The sequence below is a fragment of the Capra hircus genome, chromosome 13 (genome assembly GCF_001704415.2).
Source record: "Capra hircus breed San Clemente chromosome 13, ASM170441v1, whole genome shotgun sequence".
NCBI classification, from domain to species: domain Eukaryota; kingdom Metazoa; phylum Chordata; class Mammalia; order Artiodactyla; family Bovidae; genus Capra; species Capra hircus.
The window spans coordinates 25,930,021-25,951,782 of NC_030820.1; the positions used below are offsets into that span (position 1 = coordinate 25,930,021).

Consider the following 21,762-nt stretch of genomic DNA (forward strand, 5'->3'; position numbering starts at 1 on the left):
TGTACTTTTCACAAGAAGACAAAAATCTTATTGGAAGAATGCTCTTTTCACAAGAGGACAAAAGTCTTATTGGAAGGATGCTGACTTTGCCTTCTCCAAGTCTTACAGAAATTAAATCTTTAATAAAGTAACAAGAATGCAAATTAATTCTATAAAATGAAGGCAAAAGGAAAATGTAAAAAGTGTAGAAGTATCTTGAAAGATAGGGTGATGAAGATTAGGCAGTTTCCTTTGGCAAATAATTATCATTCATTTATTCACCCTGCACATATATTGAGTACTTACTATGTTCCAGCTACTGTTTTAGGTGTTCAGAATGTGTGTTCTATATGAGTACAGACTTTTGTCTGTCTTCATAGCTTTATCCCAGCTCTGAACAGTGCCTGAAACATAACAGATGCTCTAGAAATTTAAATATTTTGTTGAATAAATGCAGTAGTAGATGTTGAAATGTACAGGCTCCATATTTTGTGTTTATGTATGTGTGTTTGGGTTGGGGGAAAGTCTGACAAATCAGAACAGGCAGGGAGATCTCATACTGATCCCTTGCTGACCTCCCTTCTCACAATTCTTAAAATTAAAGGGGGGATTTCCTAGGTGGCCCAGTGGTTAAAACTAGGTGCTTCCCACACAGGGGATGCAAGTTTGATCCCTGGTTGGGGAGCTAGGATCCCACATGCAGTAAGGTATGGCCAAAAAATAAAAATAAAATAAAAATAAGAATAGTAAAACAATTTTTAAAGAAATACTTAAAAAGTGAAAGAGAATTGGACTGAATATAATTTAGTGTCTTTTCTCAGTTTCACACCCTATGATGTGGTCCATTGTGTAACTTTTGAAATATTAAGATAATATTGTTGATTCAACTAATGCTGCCACTTGAGAGAGTATAAGTGTGAGTCCTTCACTTGTGCTGCTTTGTTGTGACAGCTATAAACTGCCGGTTTTTTGGCCCCATTGTCTCTGTTATGTTTAGGACCCAACCAGGTGACTGGCAGCAGTGCTGACTGTGCTTTCTGGAGCAGGCCACAGTGATGGCTGTGTCCAGCGGTCACTGGTGGTGCAGATGTACAGGCATGGGAGAAATATAAATAGGCAGTCCCAGTGGCCGGGAGGCTTCTGTAGTTAAGCTGCCCTCAGTGAGAGCAGTGCCAAACCTCCAAGCAGTGGGAGATGGGGTTGGAGGTGGTGGTGGGTGGAGTATGCTGGGGTTTGCAGACACCGAGGTGTGCCTTTCCACCACCTTCCTCCAGCACCTGTTACTGTTATAGTCTGAGCACTGCAGTGACCCAGGGTGAGAAACGAAGGAAGAGGTGTTTGCTGATATAATGCATAATTCCTGTGAGATACTACCATCAGGGTTATGTAGGATTTAATTGTTAATGCGATAGAGTCCTTCAGAAGCAATGATGTTCCGGAATCCTCCATCAGCAAGGCCTGGGGCCACATTTTCTCACTCTCTACTCAGTTCATGCTGATTTTAGTATTGTGTTTTTACCATTCATGTTTGGAAAGGGTAGAGGGTCACCTCTGGGACAAAAAGAGTGAAGACAACAAAATACGAAACAAGTAGAAATAGAAATTAAATATAACTTAAATTAGAAGTTATAGTTCAATATAACTTAGAAGCAAATATTAAATATAAAATAAAGGAAAATAATATTAAACATAAAGACAGTGAGGGCTCAGACTATGACCACAAATGGAAAAGTAAAATAATTAAAATTTATTAACCAAAGCAGGTACTGTATGAATCACTTTACATGTATTCTATCATTTAATCTTTTAATATCTATATGAAATAAGTCATTATTATTTCCATTTTATTTCTGAAAAAGCAGAGTAAGTTCCTTGCCCAGTGCCACATGGCCAATAAGTGGTAGGGCCACAGTTGGAATAATAATAGCAATTATATATAAAGCATTTCCATATGCCCATTCTAAATGAAAGTTTCATAAGACATAATCCATTTTGTTTATCCTCACATTCTTTTGTTATTTGATCTGAGCATTCAGATTCTAGAGCCCAGCCTCTTAACTGTAACATTGGTATCATTAATACTATGATGTAAACAAAGGAAAGGATTTATATAGCTTCACAAATACCTTTTGATTATATAACCACCTCAGAATTCAGTTCAGTGTTAACAGTTTATCAGTCAGGCTCTGTTCCTCCCTGGCTTTCCGGCTATTATTGCTACCTGGTTGGCCATGCCTCATGTACCTTGGCTCCTCTACCCTTTAACTGGAAAAAATATAAATAAAGGAGTTATGCTCTAGAATAGGGCCAAGCCATCTTTCAGCTCTCCCAGTGAAGTCTTTACAAATGGTAAAAACCTAGATTTTCAAAGTCATGAACATGGCTTTGTATATTCTCTTCAGAATGAAGCAGTCAGCCATATGCTCCATAGTATGCCTATCGATTCACCAACTTCATTCGATAGAGAATTCCAGGCCTGGAAGGCATCAAAGATTATGTGATTCAGCTATTTTTGTTTTTAAAATTTAAAAACATTTTCTGTTGTGGACCATTTCTTAAAAGTCTTTATTGAATTTGTTACAGTATTGCTTCCGTTTTATGTTTTGGTGTTTTGGCCGCAAGGCAAGTGGGATCTTAGCTTCCCAGGTGTGCATGCTCAGTCACTTTAGTTGTGTCAAACTGTTTGTGATACTATGGACTGTAGCCTGCAAGAATACTGGAGTGGGTTGCTATGTCCTCCTCCAGGGGCTCTTCTTGACCCAGGAATCAAACCCGTGTCTCCTGCATTGCATGGCTCTTTCACTGAGGGATCCCCACCAGGGATCAAACTCATAGCCCCTGCATTGAAAGGTGAAGTCTTAACCACTGGGCCACCTGGGAGGTCCCTTATTCAGTTATTTTAATATTACTGGACTAGGTAAGGTTATTAGCTTCTAACATTTTCTGGTGATAATATCTTTTTAGAAAGTGATGATAATGATAAATTTATCTTCCCAAATTAAAGTAAATAAGCCTAAAATGTGTCTGTTCAGTACAAGATCACTCTTCTAATGTCTCATGGTATCTCATATTCAGTGTTTGTTCTTTGAGTTTTAAGAGTTCTTGATATATTAGATTTATTAATTCTTTGTCCATTCTACATATTGCAAATCTTTTCCCCAATTTTTAAATTTTTAAGTTTTTATTATACTCGTAAAATTATCTTCTCAAATCTCTTCCATTTTTAATTCTCTTTTTTTGTCTTTTCATACTTAAAAATTCCATTCTTACTGCATTATTACACAACTGTTCCTTTGCATCTTCTCCTAGAACTTTTATGATGACATTTTAAATCTGTAAGTTTAAATCCATCTGGTATTAATTTTTGCTTAAAGTAAATACATGATTCCAAAAATTTTAACCAGCTGTTCCAGCATAATTTCTTGAATTTTTTTCTTTCTCTACTAATTTGAAATGCCACATTTATCATATAATAAGTTCTTAGAATAGATGACTCTACATTATATTCACTACTAGAATTTTAACTTTTCTTAGCTTTTTTTTAACCTAGTGATAATGTTTATTTCTGAAGTATAGTTAAATGATTTTTTTACTTTACGAAAACATGCTGCTCCACCCTATTATTTCCATACTCTGCCCTTTGATTAAAATATTCCACTGGCTTCCTGTGGTGCCTGGAGTCCTGCCTCATCCTGGACCACTCTCTCCCTCTGTTTCAGCTGCAGGGCCTATCCCTGAGTCCAGGTCTCAGGCATGCCTTTCCCTCTTTCCCCACCAGACATCAGCCTGCCAGCCTCCCCACTCTCAGGTAAAAGTTTCCATTCAAACTGAATCACCATGTCAAATTTTGTGAATACCGTGTGCATTGGGGCAAGAGGTGAGAAAGGTGGTGCCTAAGCTGACTTTACTGTTCAGCAGCTTCTCAGAATTGGGATATGAATCAACAGGGAAGGATGTAGGACTGGTCACTAAGTGATACTATTATTTGCACACCCGCCGGTTCGATGGGGCTCAACATTGCAACTCAAGCCACCAAATGTATGTATACACTTTCGTATTCTTGATGCAATACTTGGTTTCTGCCCACAAGTTTCTCCCAGTCTGGCAGGAAGGGGAATGTACCTAATTCTTCGCAGTGATGCATTTTCACTGGAAAATCCTACAACAGCTTCACAGCAACGGTGATATTTGAGCCTGACTTTGCATGATAAATAGAATTTTGCCAGATATGGAAGGAAATTCATTCCAGGCAGAGGAAACAAAATAAACGAAGAACAGGATCTTGAAAATATGGGGCATCTTAGGGAATATTGTATATGGTCATGAAGAGTGCTGGAAAGGTTGCAACAAGCCTCTGAAGGTCCATGAATTCCATACGAAGGAATTTTTAAGTTATACTACAGAAGATTCCCCTGGAGAAGGAAATGGCAACCCACTCCAATATTCTTGCCTGGAAAATTCCATGGACAGAGGAGCCTGGCAGGCTATAGTCCATGGGGTCATGAAAGAGTTGGATATGATATAGTGGCTAAACAACAACAACAAGAAGAGTGAAAGAGGACCCATTGACAGTGATGACTTTGAGTGAGTGAGAAGAGATGGAATCTAGTGCACAGAATGGGCATCTGGCCATAGATAGAGGGGGGACCATTATTAATAATGGCTTAATTCTCTGGTGGTGGTGGTGGTTTAGTTGCTAAGTCCTATCTGACTCTTGTGACCCTGTGGGCTGTAGCTTGCCAGGCTCCTCTGCCCATGGGATTCTCCAGGCAAGAATACTGGAGTGGGTTGCCATTTCCTTCTCCAGGCGATCTTCCTGACCCAGGAATTGAACCCAGGTCCCTGCATTGCAGGCAGATTCTTTACCAACTGAACTATAAGGGAAGCTCTAATTCTCTGAGAAACCATTATAGTTTGGTGAAGAAATGGTATGGTTCTTACTGTCCTTCATGATCTACATATTCCTTCCCCTTTTACTGTTAAGCAAATTCAAATGCTTAACAATCTGTCCAAAAATACTGAAAATATAGTTCCACTCTAAATAAGTGAATGATGCTTTCATGTCTAGAAAAATCAAAAGAGACCCATGTGTTTACCTCAGCAATGTCTCCAGTTCAGTTCAGTTCAGTTCATTTCAGTCGCTCAGTCGTGACCGACTCTTTGCGACCCCATGAATCGTAGCACACCAGGCCTCCCTGTCCATCACCATCTCCCGGAGTTCACTCAGACTCATGTCCATTGAGTCCGTGATGCCATCCAGCCACCTCATCCTCTGTCATCCCCTTCTCCTCCTGCCCCCAATCCCTCCCAGCATCAGAGTCTTTTCCAATGAGTCAACTCTCTGCATGAGGTGGCCAAAGTACTAGAGTTTCAGCTTTAGCATCAGTCCTTCCAAAGAAATCCCAGGGCTGATCTCCTTCAGAATGGACTGGTTGGATCTCCTTGCAGTCCAAGGAACTCTCAAGAGTCTTCTCCAACACCATACTTCAAAAGCATCAATTCTTCGGTGCTCAGCCTTCTTCACAGTCCAACTCTCACATCCACACATGACCACTGGAAAAACCATAGCCTTGACTAGACGGATCTTAGTTGGCAAAGTAATGTCTCTGCTTTTGAATATGCTGTCTAGGTTGGTCATAACTTTCCTTCCAAGGAGTAAGAGTCCTTTAATTTCATGGCTGCAGTCACCATCTGCAGTGATTTTGGAGCCCCCCAAAATAAAGTCTGACACTGTGTCCACTGTTTCCCCATCTATTTCCCATGAAGTGATGGGACCAGATGCCATGATCTTCGTTTTCTGAATGTTGAGCTTTAAGCCTACTTTTTCACTCACCACTTTTACTTTCATCAGAGACTTTTTAGTTCCTCTTCACTTTCTGCCATAAGGGTGGTGTCATCTGCATATCTGAGGTTATTGATATTTCTTCCGGCAATCTTGATTCCAGCTTGTGTTTCTGCCAGTTTCCAGACCTCATGTCAAATCCAGATCTTTATGCCGTTATCAAAATTGCTGAAATATTTCACTTCGAAAATAGACTTCCTCGTACCTGAACTCAATCTTCTATATATATGCATTTTACCTTTTGAAAGTGTGCAGTATGGCTTATTTTGTATTTCCCTTAAATTCTGCTGAGCAATAATTTTTCAAATTATCATTTCGTGACCACCAGTGACCTAACACTACCTCAGACAAAACTGCAAATCTAATGAATGCAAATCTCCCGAACTCATCACTTTGTAACAGATTAAATCATGCATTGGAATTTAGAGGAAACGTTAAAGAATATTACATGTAGGATAGGGACTTACCTGGATGTCCAGCGGTTAAGATAATGCTTCCAATGTGGGAGGCGCAGATTTGATCCCTGGTCAGGGAACTAAGATCCCATGTGCTGTGCAATGCAGCCAATAAAGAAAATAAATAAAAATATATAGGATAGCTCTTGATGGAAATAATGAACTCCTCTGATCATCCATGAAGTGAGTTTGACGTGTTGCATTTTCCAAGTGGAGAGAAGAAAACATAAAATACATGAGGCTGTTTTCTGGTAAGTTGTTACTGTCAAATTTAAGTAAATAAGCTTTATAGAGGTTTTTCAGTCTCGTAGTATCTAAATTTGACTTTAGTGTGATCAGTAATAAGTTCTCAAATCAGAAAGGGTTTCCTTTTCATTGTTCCTCAGACATGAACGTCTTTACACCAAGAAAAGTAACTTCAGCAAACCTTTAATTTCCAGTCTCAAGGATGTAGATGATTTAGCAACCCTGGAAGTTCTGGATGAGGTAAGAAACTCAATTTAATTAAGCCTCCTATCTATTTTTAAACATTTATAGAAGTGATTTGAGCAGGAGGTTCTTTGAATGGCATCTGTAGGTTTCATGCTTTCTTTATCTCTTAGTTTCCTGAGCATCTCTCCTGTCCTCAGTTTTTCTGTGCATAACTCACATTTCCAGATCACCCCAGCCCGGTGTCAACTTTTTCTTGTGTTTTATACTCAAATCACAAAGATGCTAGTTCCCACAAGCTTGAGTTGCTTAGATCACAGTCCTGTTCTTCCCGTGAGGTTTCTTTGGGAGTCTCAAAAGAATGATTTACTGTAGTCAGAAAACCATTTGCCTTTTTCCCCACCATCTGACTTCTCTGATGGCTCAGATGGTAAAGAATCCGCCTGCAATGCAGGAGATCCGAGTTCAGTCCCTGAAGGGAATGACTACCCACTCCAGTATTCAGCCTGGAAAATTCCATGGACAGAGGAGTGGGCTACAGTCCATGAGGTCACATAGAATTGGATACAACTGAGTGACTTTCACTTTTTTTTTTTCTTTCCATCATCTGGCATAATCCCTCCTTTCTCTCTTCTGTTTCACACTGAATGGCAGGACCCAAAGCCTCTTAGATACCTCAAGAACCCATCTTTACCATGGTCTGTGGACCCCTCATGAGATCACAGAGTCCACCTTTTAGGAAATGAATTCTACTTTAAACTCCTTGTCCCAATGAGCTCAGAAATGTTTCACACATCTCTTGTGAAGGTGCAAGTCCAAACCAGTAACTCATGGTCTCAGCCTTTTTTTCCTCATCTCCTTTCATTTCATGTAATCACATCATTAGAAAAATAAGACTCCTTTTCAGTAAAAGGTTGGATTCACTATCCTGCCTGAGCCACAGATTTTTATTTTTTAATACTTTGAGGCATACCTGAGCATTTTGCTTAAAAATGCAAGAAATCAGGAGGCATTTTCTGAACAGAAGTTCAGTTCAGTTCAGTTGCTCAGTCTTGTCCGACTTTTTGCGACCCCATGAACCGCTAGCATGCCGGGCCTCCCTGTCCATCACCAACTCTCGGAGTCTACCCAAACCCATGTCCATCGAGTCGATGATGCCATCTAACCATCTCATCCTCTGTCATCCCCTTCTCCCCCTGCCCTCAATCTTTCCCAGCATCACGGTCTTTTCAAGTGAGTCAGCTCTTCGCATCAGGTGGCCAAAGTATTGGAGTTTCAGCTTCAACATCAGTCCTTCCAATGGACACCCAGGACTAATCTCCTTTAGGATGGACTGGTTGGATCTCCTTGTAGTCCAGGGGACTCTCAAGAATCTTCTCCAACACCACAGTTCAAAAGCATCAATTCATCGGTGCTCAGCTTTCTTTATAGTCCAACTCTCACATTCATAGTCGTTTGGTAAATTTAGGCTTGCATAAACAACTCAAGAACTTCATCAGAATAACCTCTCTTCAGAACATAAAATATCTCATAATCAAATAGGATTTGCAAGTCAGAGATTTGACAACACCTTTATGAATCTATGTGTATCACATTTTCCAGTGATGTGAATTCCTAGGCTTGTGGGTTATAAAGAAGACTTTGTTAATCATATGGCCAGCCTACATATTGAACACTGGGTTTGTTTCTATTAACTGCATTTTTGTGTGTGTGTCTCTTTTTTAACCGAAGTATGTAAGAGCTTTTGTTTTTGTGTCATATACTATAAATGATGATTCCTGGCACTATTAAAATTGATTCCATATACTCATATGATTTATCAACTGTGGAAGTTACTTCTCTATACTTTTACTCTGTCTCAAAGCCAAATATTTTAGTGAAGGACCAAGACATTCTGCAGAGCCCTTGACTAACCTTGGTTTGGAATCAAATCGCATTCACTGTATCTCCCCTTCCCTATTGTAGTGTTCTTTCTCTTTACTTCATCTACTGCATCGACTTATTTCCTTGAAAGCATTCTGTATATGTAATCCCTGTAACTTACTGTGTTCTATGGAAAACATAGGTTGCAGTGACATTCCTCTATGGCTTTTGAAAGAAAAGAAAATACTCATCAAAGGATAAGATAGTTGATGACCTGAGGTTATACTTACTCTCAATAGATCTGTTTCTTTCTGATCCTGTTCCAGATTCCAGATGTTTTATTTATTTGTCATCATTTATTTTAAAAATGATCATTGACCATCAATGATTTTTTAAGAGAAAGAAATTATTTTTATTTCATTATAGAATACAGTTGCAGAGCAACTTGAGAAGTGTTACTCCAGAGATCAGATCTACATGTATGTGGGAGACATACTCATTGCTCTTAACCCATTTCAGAGTCTGGATATTTATTCGGCAGAGGTATGTGGTGTGACTTGTGTTTTCTTACTTTGTACAAAAATTATGTTCTTTAGATATTTAAATTAATTTAAATGACGGACAAGGAAATGGCAGCCCATTCTAGTATTCTTGCCTGGAAAACCCCATGCACAGAGGATCCTGGCAGGCTATAGCCCATGGGGTTGCAGGAGTCAGAGATGACAGCGACTAAACCACCACCAAATGATGCTGAATAAAATTTTATCTAGTCCTTTGAATAAACAATTAAGGGATTTCCCTGGTGGTCAGTGGTTAAGACTTTGCATTTCCCCTGCAGGGAGCATGGGTTTGATCCCTGAGTTCAGTTCAGTTCAGTTCAGTTCAGTCGCTCAGTCATGTCTGACTCTTTGCGACCCCATGAATCGCAGCACACCAGGCCACCCTGTCCATCACCAACTCCCGGAGTTCACTCAGACTCACGTCCATCGAGTCCGTGATGCCATCTAGCCATCTCATCCTCTGTCGTCCCCTTCTCCTCCTGCCCCCAATCCCTCCCAGCATCAGAGTCTTTTCCAATGAGTCAACTCTCTGCATGAGGTGGCCAAAGTACTAGAGTTTCAGCTTTAGCATCAGTCCTTCCAAAGAAATCCCAGGGCTGATCTCCTTCAGAATGGATTGGTTGGATCTCCTTGCAGTCCAAGGGACTCTCAAGAGTCTTCTCCAACACCACAGTTCAAAAGCATCAATTCTTTGGCGCTCTGCCTTCTTCACAGTCCAACTCTCACATCCATACATGTCCCTGAGTAGGCAACTAATATCCCACATGTTTGTGCTGGGTAGCCAAAGAAATCATTGATCACAACAATGACCAAAATAGCTGCAGGTTCAAATTTCAAAAACTTTTTAGAACCTTTGAGTAGTGGCCACATACACATGGTTCTGGGCAGAAAATAGCTTTCAGCAGCCCCTGCAGCACCGATAAATAAATAATAGTTAAATGTGCTGTGCTAAGTCGCTTCAGTCTTGTCTGACTCTTAGCCACCCCATGAACTGTAGCCCACCAGGCTCCTCTGTCCATAGGATTCTCTAGGGAGGAACACTGGAGTGGGTTGTCGTTTCCTGCTCCAGGGAATCTTCCTGCTCCAGGGATCAAACCCAGGTCTCTTAAGTCTCCTGCACTGGCAAGCAGGTTCTTTACCACCAGTGCCACCCGGGAAGCTCAGGTCAGTTCAGTCGCTCAGTCATGTCCACCTGTTTGTGACCCCATGGACCGCAGCACGCCAGGCTTCCCTGTCCATCACCAACTCCTGGAGCTTGCTCAAACTCATGTCCATTGAGTTGGTGTTGCCACTCAACCCCCACATCCTCTGTCATCCCCTTCTCCTGCCTTCAATCTTTCCCAGCATCAGGGTCTTTTCCAATGAGTCAGTTCTTCACACAAGGTGGCCAAATCAGTTGGGAAGCCCAGTAGTTAAATAATTATTTTTAAAATATAGAATTAGAGAAGACAAATATATCTGGGTGCAGTTTGTGGTCTTTGTGCGAGATATGTTATTTCCTTTCAGTTATTGGTAATTGGTAACTGGTTCACACTAAGTATCATAGCAATAAACAGATGCCTAAAATGTGTAGATTTAATGTCTATCAAGTATGAGAGAATCAAAAGTAAAATTACACTGTATATATAAGTACTATATACTTAGTGGCTGTAAACTCAGCATTATGAGTTTAAAAATTCCTTTTGACATATGGGTTGATTTTTTAAAATTAATTTATTTTTTAATTGAAGGTCAATTGCTTTACAGAATTTTGTTTTCTGCCCAATATCAACACGAATCAGCCATAATGCCCCCTCCCTCTTGAACCTCTCTCCCATCTCCCTCACCATCCCACCCCCCTAGGCTGTTACAGAGCCCCTATTTGAGTTCCTTGAGACGTATGGAAAATTCCCATTGGCTGTCTATGTTACATATGGTAACGTAATTTCATGTTACTCTCTCCATACATCTCACCTTCCTTTCCCCCTCCCTATAAGTCTGATAAGTCCTCCCTTAAGACTTATAAATCCGTAAGTCCATAAGTCTGTTCTCTGTGTCTCTTTCTCCATTGCTGCCCTGCAGATAAATTCATCAGTACCATCTTTCTGGATTCCATATATCTGTGTTAGGATATGATATTTATCTTTCTCCTTCTGACTTACTTTATTCTGTATAATAAGCTCTAGGTTCTTCCACCTCATTAGAACTGATTCAAATGCACTCCTTTCTATGGCTGAGTAATATTCCACTGTATATTTGTATCACAGCTTCTTTATCCATTTATCTGCCAGTGGACATCTAGGTTGCTTCAATATTCTAGCTATTGTAAGTAGTGCTGCAGTGAACATTGGGGTACATTGATGGGGTACATCAATCTTTGGTTTTTAATATCAGGTGATATATTTTATGAATTTAAGTATATATTTATCTAATATTCAACCCCTAATGTTTAAATATAGATTAATATTCTGGAGTTAAGCTAGGCTTTTTATTATTTATTTTGTGTGTGTGTTGTATTTTTAGTTGGGTCCATACTCTTCTAGTTATTTGTGTAGTACTCTAGAATATTATTTTTATACTGTGCTTAATATACTTTTTTGTGTGAAAATATATAATTCTCTCAGTCTCTACCATTTTAAGAGTTAGAAGAATAATGCATATTGAACACTGACAAAAGTTTTAGAAGATTTGGGCTTGCATACATAATCTGCTGTAAATTAACTATGGAATCTTGGGCAAATCAAATGAAAAAGTGTATGTTATTAATAAATGATATGAAAGGAAAAAAGTAGTACTTGTATGTCAGACATTATTATATCTAAGAAATAGTTAACAGACTGATACCTAATTGTCTTATTTATAAATTGCTTATTTAAAGAATAGGGACTTCCTTGGTGGTACAATGGTTGAGACTCTGTACTTCCAGTGCAGGGAGCAAAGATTTGATCACTGGTAGGGTAACTAAGATACCACATGCCCCATGGCCAAAAGAAAAGTTTAAAAATAGATAAATAAAATAAATTATAGCATTTGGAAACCTTAAGTTCTACTTTGGAAGTGGTATTCACTTTCAAAAGAGTCTTCATTTAAATACCACTGACCACATTATGTCATATTATATCATGTCATTTTTCCCTGTTGTTTTATATCAAACTTTTATTTTACATAATTGTGCATGATTTGTGCGTGTATGTGTATATGTAATATGTATTAATGTTTTGGTGGTTTAGTAATGCTTTGCAGGTATTTGATGCACCTGTTGCTTTAAAAATTAGTGCTTTATCTGTAAAATAGGATTTAAACAGAAACCAAAGCCCTACAACACATGTCCTTTTTAACTTCTAGCATTCCAAGTTGTATATTGGAGCAAAGAGAACTGCCAATCCTCCTCACATTTTTGCCATGGCTGACTTAGGATACCAGTCTATGGTAACATACAGTTCAGATCAGGTAAGGAGAAGCTCACATTCTTAGAAATTCTCCTCTTGTTTCTCATGTGTCCATTGAATATTGTGAGGATGAAGTGTTCTTACCGGTCCCTTTTCTCACTGCACAGTGCATTGTTATTTCTGGAGAAAGTGGTGCTGGAAAAACTGAAAGTGCTCATCTCTTAGTTCAGCAGCTGACAGTGCTTGGAAAGGTATAATTTACTTTCTTTCTCTATCCTAACAGAGATATTTGTTATATTTCAGAATTAAATTTAATTGATGAAGTTAATATCCATGAATTTAATAATGCCACATTTAATAATGCCCAGAAATTATAATACATTTGTTGTTCTTTGTGAGTGTAAAATATAACAAAAAGTATAAGAAGCATATGCTTTTGTTTTGAGCAAATTCTAACTTTTCTCACTCTTAGTAGACAAGGCTTTATAAATGTAATTTTCTCTCTTTATGGCCCTAATATATTCACTGAATACTTTATTTCCTCTTCTTTTGTTACTAGCAAGTTGAAGGGGAGTCAGTATACAGAAATTAATTATACATACCAAAACTGATCAGTTATAAATTTAAATATATAAATTTAAATTTATATTAGCACCATAAAAGCATGAACTATTTAAATCTATATCTTACAAACCGTGTGCAAGATTTGTATGCTGAAAAATATAAAAAGTTGATAAAAGAAATCAAAGAAGACCAGATCTAAATGTAAGACCAGAAACTATAAAACTCCTAGAGGAGAACATAGGCAAAACACTCTCCAGCATACATCACAGCAGGATCCTGTATGACCCACCTCCCAGAATATTGGAAATAAAAGCAAAAATGAACAAATGGGACCTAATTAAACTTAAAAGCTTCTGCACAACAAAGGAAACTATAAGCAAGGTGAAAAGACAGCCTTCAGAATGGGAGAAAATAATAGCAAATGAAGCAACTGACAAACAATAATCTCAAAAATAGACAAGCAACTCCTGCAGCTCAATTCCAGAAAAATGAACGACCCAATCAAAAAATGGGCCTAAGAACTAAACAGACATTTCTCCAAAGAAGACATACAGATGGCTAACAAACACACGAAAAGATGCTCAACATCACTCATTATCAGAGAAATGCAAATCAAAACCACAATGAGGTACCATTTCACGCCAGTCAGAATGGCTGCTATCCAAAATTCTACAAGCAGTAAATGCTGGAGAGGGTGTGGAGAAAAGGGAACCCTCCTACACTGTTGGTGGGAATACAAACTAGTACAGCCACTATGGAGAACAGTGTGGAGATTCCTTAAAAAAACTGGAAATAGAATTGCCTTTTGACCCAGCAATCCCACTACTGGTCATACACACTGAGGAAACCAGAATTGAAAGAGACACATGTACCCCAATGTTCATCACAGCACTGTTTATAATAGTCAGGACATGGAAGAAACATAGATGTCCATCAGCAGATGAATGGATAAGAAAGCTGTGGTACATATACGCAATGGAGTATTGCTCAGCCATTAAAAAGAATACATTTGAATCAGTTCTAATGAGGTGGATGAAACTGGAGCCTATTATACAGAGTGAAGTAAGCCAGAAAGAAAAACACCAATACAGTATACTAACACATATATATAGAATTTAGAAAGATGGTAACGATAACCCTGTATTCGAGACAGCAAAAGAGACACAGATGTATAGAACAGTCTTTTGGACTCTGTGGGAGAGGGAGAGGGTGGGATGATTTGGGAGAATGGCATTGAAACATGTATAATATCATATATGAAACGAGTCACCAGTCCAGGTTCGATGCATGATACTGGATGCTTGGGACTGGTGCACTGAGACGACCCAGAGGGATGGTATGGGGAGGGAGGAGGGAGGGGGTTTAGGATGGGGAACACGTGTATACCTGTGGCAGATTCATGTTGATGTATGCAAAACCAATACAATATTGTAAAGTAATTAGCCTCCAATTAAAATAAATAAATTTATATTTTAAAAAAATAATAAAAAATAAAATTTCCAAAGTAAGAGATCAAATAACAAAAAAGGAACAAAAAAATGACTAGCCATTTTACCAAAGATATATGTAAATGGCCAAAAGCAAATGAAAATAGGATGTTCAACCCAGTAGTCAATTCAGTTCAGCTCTGTTCAGTCGCTCAGTCATGTCAGACTCTTTGCAACCCCAATCGCAGCACATCAGGCCTCCCTGTCCATCACCAACTCACGGAGTTCATGCAAACTTATGTCCATCAAGTTGGTGATGCCATCCAGCCATCTCATCACTTTCTGCCATAAGGGTGGTGTCATCTGCATATCGGAGGTTATTGATATTTCTCCCGGCAGTCTTGATTCCAGCTTGTGCTTCTTCCATCCCAGCGTTTCTCATGATGTACTCTGCATAGAAATTAAATGAGCAGGGTGACAATATACAGCCTTCACGTACTCCTTTTCCTATTTGGAAGCAGTCTGTTGTTCCATGTCCAGTTCTAACTGTTGCTTCCTGACCTGCACACAGATTTCTCAAGAGGCAGGTTAGGTGGTCTGGCATTCCCATCTCTTTCAGAATTTTCCACAGTTTATTGTGATCCACACAGTCAAAGGCTTTGGTATAGTCAATAAAGCAGAAATAGATGTTTTTCTGGAATTCTCTTCCTTTTTCCATGATCCAGCGGATGTTGGCAATTTGATCTCTGGTTCCTTTGCTTTTTCTAAAACCAGCTTGAACATCAGGGAGTTCACGGTTCACGTATTGCTGAAGCCTGGCTTGGAGAATTTTGAGCATTACATTAGTAGTGATTAGGGAAATGCAAATTTTAACCACCATGAAATTCCATCAAAATGACTAAAATAGTTTTTAAAAGTCTGATAAGGATGCTAAGTGCTGATAAGGATGTAGAGGAACTGAATGAAAGTCTTTTACGTTGCTGATGAGAATGCAAAATGGTATAGCCACTTCGGAAAACAGCACAGAAGCTTCTTAGAAAGTCTAACCATACTCATTATACAACTCAACAATTCTACTGCTAGGCATTTATCCTAGTGAAATAAAAACCCATGTTGATACAAAAAACTATAGATAATTTATGGCAGCTTTATTCATAATCTCCAAGAAGAGGAAACAAAGGAACTAGGAAATGAATAAAGAAACAATGGTATATATCCGTTCAATGGAATATTACTCAGCAACAAAAAGGAACGAGCCCTGATACAAAGCAATAAAGCTCGCTGGGTGAGGTTTGGATAAATCTCAAATTCCCTAGGCTAAGTCAGAGAAACCAGATTAAGAACATTACATACCATATGGTTCACTTTCTGTGTCATTCTCGCAAATTTAAAACTGTAGGCACAGAAACATGTCAGTGATTGTTGGGGGCTGAGGGTGGAGGGAAGGATTGACTGCAGAGTAATGAGACAAGTTTGGAGGTTATTGGATTGTTCTGTATGTGAATCATAGTGGGATTCATATGATTGCATATGTTTGGAGAAACTTTCAGAACTATACTCTATAAAGGGTGAATCTCACTCTATGTAATTTTACCTTAAATTTTTAAAATGGGGTTGTAACATCTGGCAACAAACCAAGAATATGTTCTTGTATGTTTACATCTACATAAAGTGCTTACCAAAGAGACTTTTCATTTCATACAAAAATAAAATTTTTCTTTTTTTTTACATCTTGACATTTTCTGTAGGCTAATAACAAAACCCTGCAAGAGAAGATTTTACAAGTGAACAATTTGGTGGAAGCATTTGGCAATGCCTGCACTATTATAAATGACAATTCCAGCCGATTTGGAAAATACTTGGAAATGAAATTTACCCCTTCTGGAACTGTTGTGGGAGTGCAGATCTCTGAATACCTGCTGGAGAAATCCCGAGTTATCCATCAAGCTAGGTAAGTTCACCTATTTCCTATTATCTGGGAAACATAAGCCAAGATGATGCTTTTGTTTTAATAATAAAGTGTCTTCCTCATGTAACAAAAGTTCAACAGAAGTTTGTTCATCATCTACTGTGTATGAGGCATTGCCTATTGGAAACAGAGATCCCTCAGCACTATCTTACTCTCTTTTAGGTTATATCCAGTAGAGGAGTTAGTTGTTGTTTTAGTCATTAAATTGTTTCTGAGTCTTTGTGACCCCATGGGTGGTAGCCCTCCAGGTTCCTCTGTCCATGGGATTCCCCAGGTAAGAATACTGGTGTGGATTGCCATTTCCTTCCCCAGGGGATCTTCCAATCTGGGGATCAAACTCACATCTCTTGCATTGGAAGGCAGATTCTTTACCACTGAGCCACCAGAGAAGCCCTAAAAAGAGTTAGTAAGTAACCTAAATTTATGAAAACAGAGAGAAAGCCTAAGCCCATCATAGAAGTACTAACAGGATAGATTAGAGTGATTTCTTAAGTAGAAGAGAATATACTTCTCTACACAAAACAAATGTGAAATTTAATTAGAAATAACTAATTTTTTGCTTTTAAATGCTGGTATACATAAATAGATCTTTGTATTGATTATATTCTCCCCAGTGTTTATACACAAGGGACCTCTCCCCATCCCCACCCCCCAGAAAAGACGGATTCAGGAAGGGATTTTATTGTTGTGTTCTTTTCTTTGTCTTCTGATTAAGCCACCAACATGATGTTCTGGTATGTTCAGGTTGAGCAAGTTCCTTTAGGCAGTTTGTAGCGATGACAAAATTTCTCTTCTGTCTTCATGATCCCAAACCATCTTTGTTTGTTATTCTAATGAAAAAAACTATAATAACAGCTTTGAATTTGTACCCTGGTATTTTTAAAAAGTTGTGGCAATTTAGAGTCTTCTATTTTTCTCTTCTTTTTTTGATAAGATCTCATGGATTTTATCTTTTACTTTTTAAATTAATTTATTTTTAATTGGAATATAAGTCCTTTACAATATTGTATTTGTTTCTGGTAATACAACAGAAACTGATTCTGATTCACAATGAAGTGAATCAGCTTTATGTATACATATATCCCCTGCCTCCTGAGTCTCCTTTCCACCCCCCATCCCACCCCTCTAGGTCATCAGAGAGCACTGAACTCAGCTCCCTGCCCTCTACAGCAGCTCCCCACCAGCTATCTACATCACACGTGGCAGTGCACGTTGGTTTCATGCTGAATTATCTACGTTGTTGTAGTTATGTGTTGTATGTTAAATTCCCAGGAATTTAGGTACAATGGAATGTGATATAAATGCCTTTAATATAAGTATTTGGGCTTCCCTGGTGGCTCAGACAATAAAGAATCTACCTGCAAAACAGGAGACCCAGGTAGATTTCTGGGTCTGGAAGATCCCCTGGAGAAGGGAATGGCAACCTACTCCAGTATTCTTGCCTGGAGAATCCCATGAACGGAGCAGCCTGGAGGGCTACAGTCCATGGGGTCGCAGAAAGTCTGACATGACTGAGTGACTAAGCAGGCACGCAATATAAGTATTTAATATAAATACTTTCAAATTTGCTCTCATAAAAATAATGTCATTCATGTTTATTGGACTATTGCACCATATAGTCTAGAAAACAGCACAGTTAGGATCATATTTTAGGCATACTATGAAGAAAGTAAGCTTATTTTCAGCTGGCCTAAATGACTTTAGTTTTACATTGTTTATTGGGAAAAGTATTCCAGGTCGAAATACATCTCAGTTATAATTCGAGAACATTTGCCTTATAATTTTTCCATTTTCCAGGTTTTTTACATCTATTTTTTTCTTTTACTTAATTTGAATTTCATTTTTAAATACTAGAGAAGCTTTTTTATGATGTTTAAAAGTGAAAGTATCAGAGATGTAATAGAAGAATTCTTAGTAAGTCCTTTTAAAGATGATACACCCTGTCATTCAGGAACTGAAAGGAAAGAACCAGTTCTAAGGGTCTAACTGTATGTACTGAGTCTTACAATAAGGTAAGCTAGAGGAAAGAAAATGTTATTAAGAAAACTAGAAGGAAGAGAAAATATATTGAAAGTACTGTACTGTATCTACTGATGCCGTGAAGTTCATGTTGTCTCTTTACAAGATGAATCATCTCTTAGTACCTATGTCAGTATTGTCTTAGATGATACTTTCAATGTTGGCCTAACACTGGCCATCAAAAAGGAAAAGATAATGTGAAAAATAAATTCATATTTACTAATTGCTTCACAGTAGCCTAGCTGATATACTAATGAATGAATCTTATTCTTTTTAAGAATCTTATAAATATTAGGGCAGATAGTATTACAGTCATATTTGTCATACATTGTTGGAAACATTGGTACATTAAAAAAAAAAAACCACCACTTGGTGACGATAGGCTGATATGCAGTTTCTCCAATTACGAGAGAGAGGCATGCTGCCTGGTCATGTAATGCTGTGAGAGCAGTGATAAAATAGTAAGAAAAGTAACGCAGGGTTAGTTTTATGTTAACTGTCACCACCCCCTGTATGCCTGGGTAAAAGAGTTCTCCACTTCATCTTGCACAAGAAGATCTACACACATTTTTTTTATATTGGAAAAATTTGCATATAATTTCCATAATTCATATAATCCATGTAAATAGACCCACGAAATTCAAACCTCCATTGTTCAAGCTGCCTTACTTGGTGATTTGCTGAGCCTGAGGTTTGCCCCCAGGCTGTTCTGACCTGGGTATCACTAATCATATGAGCTCTCCCTTCTTGATGTAGTTAAGGCAGGACATGAGATTAGGTAATCTTTGGAGGTACCCCCCTGAGATGGGTAATCTTTTTTTTCCTGTTTCTTTAATTCTCTAATGGTTTATCTACTGAAGGTCAGTATATTTCCTATATCATCTCCTGGTCTTATCAAATTACAGTCCTCAGTAAATGTAAACTGATAATTAACAAGAACACCACCAATTGTGTGTGTCTACACTTATGAGTCACTCTGCTAATTGTGCACCGCATCATCTAAGTGTTAAAGGTATGACACATAGAGCAATCAATGTAATTTCATTAGAACAAAGCAAACTAAATTATATGCTGTGCCTGTCCTAGAGGAGTTTTGTTATTTTGTGGTAAGAAGAGACCAGAAGTGAGCTTTCAGTTTTGTTCCAAGCTTGCTCGTGTACAACACTCTTGTTCATCAAAGTGTTACTGGTGACTGCCACAAATGATGGCTGGAGGCGTAGAAGGTATGAACACAGTCAGCTCTAAAGGGTGCGGCCATCCTCATGTCAGCATCTGAGCCTGTGGACGCCCCTTTTCCTGAAACGCTCACCTGTCTTTGCTTTCATGACTGAACTCACCTCTGAGTTTTTCCTCTCTGACTTAGATTCATCCATCCATTCCCCAAATGTGTACCTATCAAAAGTTTGTTCTTGGAGTGTTTTTTTCTCTGAATATTCTCAGGCTTAGCAATTTCTTCTGACATCATGGTCAATGGATAGCTCTATGTGATTGACAGCAGAAAATGTGTGTCTTGCTGTGTCCCAAGTTCATATTTTTCATTTCCAACAACCTGCTTTCATCTCAAATTCAATTGAATACAGGCATACTTCGGACATATTTGTGGCTTTGGTTCCAGCCCACTGCAATAAGGTGAATATCACAGAAAAGCAAGTCACATGAATTTTTCAGTCTCTTGGTGCATACAAAAGTTATGTTTACAATATGTTGTAGTTTATTATGTGTGCAGTAGCATTATGTCTAAAAAATATACACATATCTTAATTTAAAATGTTTTATTGCCAAAACATGCTAGCCATCACCTGACCCTTCAGTTCAGTCATTCAGTCCTGTCTGATTCTTTGCCACCCCCGTGGACTATGGCACGCCAGACTTCCCTGTTCATCACCAACTCCTGAAGCTTGCTCAAACTCATGTCCATTGAGTCGGTGATGCCATCCAACCATCTCATCCTCTGTTGACCCTTCTCCCCCTGCCTTCAATCTTTCTCGACATTCGTTGGTTGTTTTCCAATGAATCAGTTCTTCTCATCAGCTGGCCAAAGTATTGGAGCTTCAGCATCAGTCCTTCCAGTGAATATTCAGGGCTGATTTCCTTTAGCAAGTTACAATTTTTTGTCAGGTGGAGGATCTTCCCTCCATATTGATAGCTGCTGATGGATCAAGTTGGTGGCTGCTGAAGATCGAGGTGTCTGTGGCAGCTTATTACCAATGAAGTTTGCCTTTTTGGTTGACTATTCCTTTCATGAACAATTCCTCTGTGGCCTGTGATGCTGTTTGATAGCATTTTGCCCACAGTGGAACTTCTTTCAACACTGGAGTCAGTCCCCTGAAACCCCGTTGCTGCTTTATCAACTCCCTTTATGTCATATTCTAAATCTTTTGTTGTCATTTCAACTATTTTCACAGCATCTTCACCAGTAGATTCCATCTTAAGAAACCGCTTTATTTGCTCATCCATAAGAAGCAACTCTCTAGCCATTCCAGTTTTATCATGAGACTGTAACAATTCCATCACATCTCCAGGCTCCACTTCTCATTCTCGTTCTCTTGCTATTTCCACCACATCTGCAGTTACTCCCTCCACTGAAGTCTGGAACCCCTCAATCATCCATGAGGGTCAGAATCAACTTCTTCCAAATTCATGCTAATTTTGATATTTGGCTTCTTCCCATGAGTCATGAATGTTCCTAATGAAATCTAGAATGGTGAGTCCTTTCCAGAAGGTTTTCAATTGACTTTACCCAGATCCATCAAAGGAATCACCATCTATGGCAGGCATAACCTTACAAGATATATTTCTTAAATAATAAGGCTTGAAAGTCAACATTCCTTCTTGATCCATGGGCTGCAGAGTGGATGCTGTGTTAGCAGATATGAAAACACCATTAATCTCATTGTACATCTCCATCAGAGCTTTTGGGTGACCAGGTGCCTTGTCCATGAGCTCTCATAGTTTGGAAGAAATTTTTTTTTTTCTGAGCAGTAGGTCTTCAATACCTCATTGTAACATTTCTTAATTGTGTGTGTAACATTTCTTAATAGAGAGGTGGTTAGTGACATGGGCTTTGGAATCAAACAGCCCTGGTGAAATCCAATTTGGCCATCCACTCTGTGACCTGAGGGGAGGTTAGTGTCCCCTCTAAGCGTCAGTTTCTTTGTATGTGAAATGAGGGGGTTAAGGCAGGTGACTAAGATCGTGTAGCACTCACCACCACCTGGCATGCTCTATTCATTATTACGTTGTTCCCACTGGCATGTAAACTTTAAGAAGTCAGGGCATTTTGACTA

General features: G+C 38.7%; 1 protein-coding gene across 1 annotated transcript in view; it reads left to right on the forward strand.

The window, feature by feature from the left end:
- Positions 1 to 21,762, forward strand: part of MYO3A (myosin IIIA) — a 159,219-nt gene that overhangs the window by 63,572 nt on the left and 73,885 nt on the right. The window contains exons 9-13 of the mRNA XM_018057111.1: positions 6,663 to 6,762; positions 8,995 to 9,111; positions 12,453 to 12,557; positions 12,664 to 12,747; positions 16,236 to 16,438. Coding sequence (XP_017912600.1) covers positions 6,663 to 6,762; positions 8,995 to 9,111; positions 12,453 to 12,557; positions 12,664 to 12,747; positions 16,236 to 16,438 — 609 coding nt within the window. The remainder of the gene's footprint in view (positions 1 to 6,662; positions 6,763 to 8,994; positions 9,112 to 12,452; positions 12,558 to 12,663; positions 12,748 to 16,235; positions 16,439 to 21,762) is intronic.